General features: G+C 36.6%; 1 protein-coding gene across 1 annotated transcript; it reads left to right on the forward strand.

Annotated features, from left to right (window-relative positions):
* The first annotated feature begins 522 nt into the window (after window positions 1-522).
* FAAP24 (FA core complex associated protein 24) lies at window positions 523-2801 on the forward strand. Its single transcript, XM_068411322.1, has 4 exons — window positions 523-662; window positions 1321-1460; window positions 1774-1926; window positions 2559-2801. The coding sequence occupies exons 1-4, from the start codon at window positions 554-556 to the stop codon at window positions 2799-2801; spliced, it is 645 nt and encodes a 214-aa protein (XP_068267423.1). The 5' UTR covers window positions 523-553.
* Window positions 2802-5718: the final 2917 nt, after the last annotated feature.

Genomic DNA, 5718 nt, shown 5'->3' on the forward strand with positions numbered 1-5718 from the left:
GGTATCGGCTCGTCTGTGGCTCTTCTCCTTAAACTGTGCCTTAGCCTCAGAGGCTTCCGTTTCTCCCTAAAGTCAGAACACCGCATAAAGCTGGCAAACCTGAAAATAATCTCTCCCGGCAGCTACCTTCTAATAATCTGTCTGGCGACTTCTGCCGGCTGAGGGCTGGAGGTGCCTCTGGAGTCAGCTTTGTAGTTGGAGCAGACTGTCTCCCAGCAAGGGTGGATGAAGGCATAGAAAAAGCGATGTGGTTTTTTTATCATCTGTGTGTCTTAATTCAGGCGTTTTTCAGACTGACTGGCAAAGTTGGGAGTAGGACTTGCAAGCCAAGAGCCTCTATTCAAGTAAACAGAGTTGCTTACCAATTTTGATATGTTAACCATAACTGTAAGGTAGCTTTGGGGAGGAGATAGTGTATCTTCCAGAGTATTACATCTTATAAATTTTAATCATAAAATTAAGTTTGGAACAGGTTTATGAAATGTGTTAATATTTCTTCCACAATCATTTCTAGGGTGTAGCTGTAGTGAAGCAAAGATTTAAAGGAGGTCTGATGACAACAAAAGCAAATCCTGTGACAGCAGGATCTATAGTTGTCCCTTATGGGCATGTGATTGGAAATGAGAAGTGGAGAGGGTCAGAGATTGCCAAAAGGCTACAAGGTAAGCACAAACAAATTGGAAGAGGAAAAACAATTCAGGCAAAGCATTCCCCTCTGTCGCCCAGTATTGTTGAGATTGGCTGGAATATGCTTTACTCTGTGCCTGGCTGATCCCATATTTGTGGTACAGCCTATGTTACCAGGCTGAAAATTCCCGTTTGTCTGTCATGTATCTATGTGATCAGTTCTGTCATATTTGCATAGCGGCTGAGCACTACAGAGAAGAAGTAGAAGTGTCTGCTTTTTGGGAACCACAACAGTGGGGCTATTGTGAATATGCATCTCCACTGAAGTTCCTTAAATTTACAGAGATACTGGGACTATACTGTCATCTGTTGGCACAGCAAACTAAATTAAGATGATCCTTTCAGAACAGCATGTGATGTTTTCACTCAAGTCCAGAGTTTACTGAGAAGCTATAGCGCTTTCAAATCTGTAGTTTGGAAGCACTATGAATTGGCATTACTAAAGGCATCACACAGTGCTTCGCATTGCTTGTACCAGTTTTGCTTAAAGTGAAGAAAGGCTTTTAAAGAATACCAAGTTCGTTGTCAAGTCATTAGGATTATTGACACACTAGGAATATTGTGCTGTGAAGTAATTATTAGTGTATATATACTTAACTACTGTATTATTTGTTTTAACAATCTCATCTTAAGGGAAAATTAGACTCATCTTTGAAGACTGCTTGGGACTTGTGGATTTTCATCTTTCAAACAGAACTTGCATTTTATATATTTCTGAAGCAGATTTGGTTGCAGGGGATGAATTCAAACGAAGATTGGTTCGGTTTAGAAATGTAAGTACTACATAAAGAGAAAAGGAAAAGTTTTAAATTGGTATTTGTTTATTCCATGCTTCTGAAAACATTCTTCTTGTGTTATTTTTCAATTCTAGTGGAGCCAAAGTTTTGGGATAATTTCCACCTGAAAACTGAAAAATTACGCAGCTGTGTAATAACACTGTATTAAACCTCAGTACTGTTGCTGAAAATTCTGTTCTTCCTCTGATTTGCTTTCAGGCAGCTCATACTTGACCGAAGTTTGCTCTGTGTTGCATTGCATCAGCTTGTCATTAACAAGGTCTTGTCTTCTTGTTTCCCTTCAATACAGGCCAGCAGTCTTGGGGGAATTGTAATTGTAGAGAAAACCCAAATAAGTGATCAGTACTTCTTAGCACTACAAAAGCTTGTTGTGCTAGAACTTGGAATGGTGTTGCTTCCTGTGACGAATCAAGGAGAAGCTTCTCAACTTATTACTCAGCTGGTAAGTTTCTATGTTAGTGGACAAACATTTATTAAAATACGGGACATGAGGAGAATTACCTGTTTTCCCACAATCATCACTCATTTCAGAAAGAATACCTGGGATCTTAAGGGAACGCAACATATTTTGTTATTTGAATGTAAGGAACAAATATCCTGCAACAGTAATATGGTAGTATAGTTCAGTGGAAAGAAGGTTCATTTGGGAACAAAGAAAAAAGTTGAAAAAAGAATATGATACTGGAATTTTTTTAATGCGATCTTGCACTGAGGTGCCACTGGATAGCATTAGGCAATCCTCACTTAGGTTCTCTGTCAAAACTGACTTGAGATTTTGCTTTGTCGCAAGCTGGGGTAACTGTTCTTATGTTGTTTCTCTTTTCCTTTATCCTTTTTCTGATTGCATCAAAAAGATTACAAAATCATTGTTTTAATTCATGGTTGGTATTAAGAAACTGTTGGTTTCCTAGTGAGACTTTGTGGATCTGCATCAAAACCCTTCATAAGGGTGCACGCTTTAGGAGGGAGCTTGTTTTTAAAACTTCCTAGGGATTGCATTGAACTCTTTTGGGGTAAAAGTGCAGAGCTCCGGCAGAGGGCACTCGGTGTCACCATGCTTTTGTTCTGCTTCAGGTCCGCGAACAAAGTAAGGATCACAACAGTAACCCCTTTCTTCGTAAACAGTGTTCTCAGCTGGCAGAGCCATCCCTGTTTCGAACGGTGCAACAAATTCCGGGAGTTGGGAAAACAAAAGCTCTGCTTTTACTGCAACAGTTTGGAAGTATCCACCGGCTTTGTAACGCATCTGTCAAAGAGCTTGAGCTAGTAGTTGGACAAACGGTAGCACAACAAATTTACACTTTTTTATGTTCCTGACATGCATGTGTAGTGCTGTTTTGGAAAACAAAGACTGTTTGTTTGTTTGTTTCTTGTGAATTAAAAAATTTTGTTTTTAATAATCACTTCTTATGGTAATTTCTATAATCCTGGTAACAACTGGAGGGTGTTGACAAATTGTCTAGATATTACTTTGCTGCTGCTTCTTTACAGCTGTTCTGCTCATGTAGATTGAGCTGTGAAAATTACCTTGGAAAGACAGCTGTGAAGTGTTTTGGATCTATCACTTTGTGCAGAAAACTGGGAGAAAGCTGTCTTTTTCAGCATCCATAGAAAAAAATGGAAAAGCGTATTTACTTTTGTCTTCCAGAAATAAACACCTTGTTAGGATGTGGGTGGTGTTATCTTCTTAGTAACTGGAAATGTGAGTTAGTGCTTTAAAAAAGTTAGCATATGTTGCTTTATAGTAATATCTTTGATTTATAACTTTTTGGAGTTCCTTTGGAAAGTGCTACTGGAATACATCTTTGACTGCACACTAACTTATTTCTCTGGTTCCTTTTTCAGTTCACAGGGCCTTATCAAATTTATTCTCTTGTGTCTAATATCTAAAATCTTGGTTAATTCATATTGTGCTTTTGAATATAGGTTGGGATAATAATCAATTACAATATAATTTTGACATATTATCAATTATAATGTATTAATTATAATATCAATTATGCTATAATATATGCTACAAAGAAAACAGTATAGAAAGCTTTGATCAAAATTCATAATTCATCCTGGTCTTCCAGTATTAATCTTTTCAAAAGTTATTTGTAAAGAGGAGGATTGGTTTTCCTGACATCTTGTATTATATTTTAAATTTTATTCTTATCCTATTTAGTAAGGGTAAAATTGCCTTTTGCCTTATGTACCCATTAAGGAGGAGTGTGAAAACCTTCTTTCATACTACTTGGGTTTTGGATCACAGCAGGAAGGCAGTTGAGCAGGATTTTGAACTCACTTTGTAAACTAAATAAAGTGCATAATAGAACCTTGGCACTTCTGTAACCACTCATCTCATCCACCAGTTAGCGTGGACAGCAGATAGACCTGTTAAGGAATCAATATAAATTACTTGGGATGAAAATACACTTATAATTTGGGCATAAATATTTAATTTACTGAATAAACATCAGAATTTCCAGAACTAAAGAACAAGATACTACTTTCTTAAAACTAGGGAATGCTGAAGCTTCTTTATAAATCTGTTTAGATTTTATTCCCTTTCTCTGCCTTTGTCACTTTGCTATGGAGGCTGGATTTCACGTTTTCATAATTTTATTGATGTTTCAAGGCAAACACCTTTTTACTACTTCAAATGGCCATCTGCTCAGTGCATTAGATAAAGTTCAATGAAAGTTGTAACAGTTAGTACTAATGGAGTTATAGGCTGAACTACTAATCTATTGCAAACGTTTATTTTTAGGGCCTTATCGTAGCCCCACACATCCTTGTGGATAGAAACTTGTTACAAATATTCCTGTGGTCTGAGCAAGAATGTAACTTACTGTGAAATTAATACTTGCCTTAAGTTAGCTGTTGGCTCCCACTCAGTGTAGAATGAGTCTTCAGTTAGCTGACAGAAAATAGTGTATTTGTATGGCACTTGAGAAGCCCAAATTTTGACTTGAATTGGGGTGGGAGTGAGGTGGTTAAATAAAAAAAGACCCTGACCCCAACCTTTCCTTAAGGACTAGTAAGTGTGATGATGGGGATGGAAAGGCAGTTAGTCATGCAGCTAAGGGGGAAGATGTTTGCAGGAAGACTATCATAGTGGGCTAAGAGAAATGAAGAGCTGGAAGGGTGATGCATGTGACTTTGCTAAAGATTTCATTAGCTGGATAGTAATTTTTTAGCTATACGTGCAAAGTAAATCTCTTCTGTATGGAACATTGTGTGGCAGGGTCTCGCAACTATATGACTGCTGCTGCTTGTGTGTGTAAAAGAAGTGCTACTACCAATACATATGGAGAATAACTACTAAGGATAGGTGAGTCACAAGTAATTTACAACTTTTTTTTTATGTAACAAAGAGCAAACACTCTTTGTAAGGAAGCAAGTTTTAGACTATAATTTGTAAGTTCCTGTATTATACAATATAAACTTTTAAGAACAGTTCCTTAGATCTTTGTAAGCAACATTACAGAAACATGCAAGAGGTGTGCCAGCAGTAGTGAAACCCTGTAAAATTATGCCATATCATCCAAGCTGTAACAGAATCAAAAAGCTACTACTAAATGGCAGTATCTGATTTTTATTCTTAAATAAGTATCATCAACATATTTACACTTATTACATAAGAAACTAAAAAGAAATGACAACTTTAAAGTTTACACCCAGACGCACTTTCCCCTTATTTTGTTTTGAGTATCAAACAGCATATATCTACTCTGTAGATGGCAATGTTAACTAACACTACAGTGTTAGCAGTTTTCAATTAACTTCAATTTCAGAAAAGAGAAGAATCTCAAAGAAATGCTCACACAGTAATTTTTTTGTCTCCCTCCTTAATATATATAGCCAATACTTGCTCATAAATTGTTCCTAGGGGAGGAGGAGGATTTTATGTCTATTTGTTTGTTTGGGTTTTTTTGTTATTTAGTGTGATAGTAAATAAATATCTGCCACTTAGACTCACAAGCACTTCTTTTCTCATTTTAAAGCATCACTACAATTTATGTACTCTTCATCAATATACTGGAATATGTCAGTTTTGTGATTTGTTCCACAGCTGTCAATTTTACCAAGACTAATGAGATACAAGTCTTATGGTAAGTAGGTTAAATAATTTGAAGTTTGGAATAAAGCCTGTTTTTACCAACTGAATCAGCAGGCATTTGAAATGTAACCTAGCACAGAAAAAGAGCAGAGTAAAAGCCTTTTGTAGTTCAAAAGATCTTTTGACTTT

The sequence above is a fragment of the Nyctibius grandis genome, chromosome 12 (assembly GCF_013368605.1).
Source record: "Nyctibius grandis isolate bNycGra1 chromosome 12, bNycGra1.pri, whole genome shotgun sequence".
In the NCBI taxonomy this organism is placed as follows: domain Eukaryota; kingdom Metazoa; phylum Chordata; class Aves; order Nyctibiiformes; family Nyctibiidae; genus Nyctibius; species Nyctibius grandis.

Bases quoted from the DNA above. Each gene is read 5' to 3' on its own strand.
- FAAP24 (XM_068411322.1), top strand. From the start codon at position 554: ATGACAACAAAAGCAAATCCTGTGACAGCAGGATCTATAGTTGTCCCT. The intron at 1,461-1,773 runs GTAAGTACTACA...CCTTCAATACAG, and splicing joins GATTGGTTCGGTTTAGAAAT to GCCAGCAGTCTTGGGGGAAT. The intron at 1,927-2,558 runs GTAAGTTTCTAT...GTTCTGCTTCAG, and splicing joins CTCAACTTATTACTCAGCTG to GTCCGCGAACAAAGTAAGGA.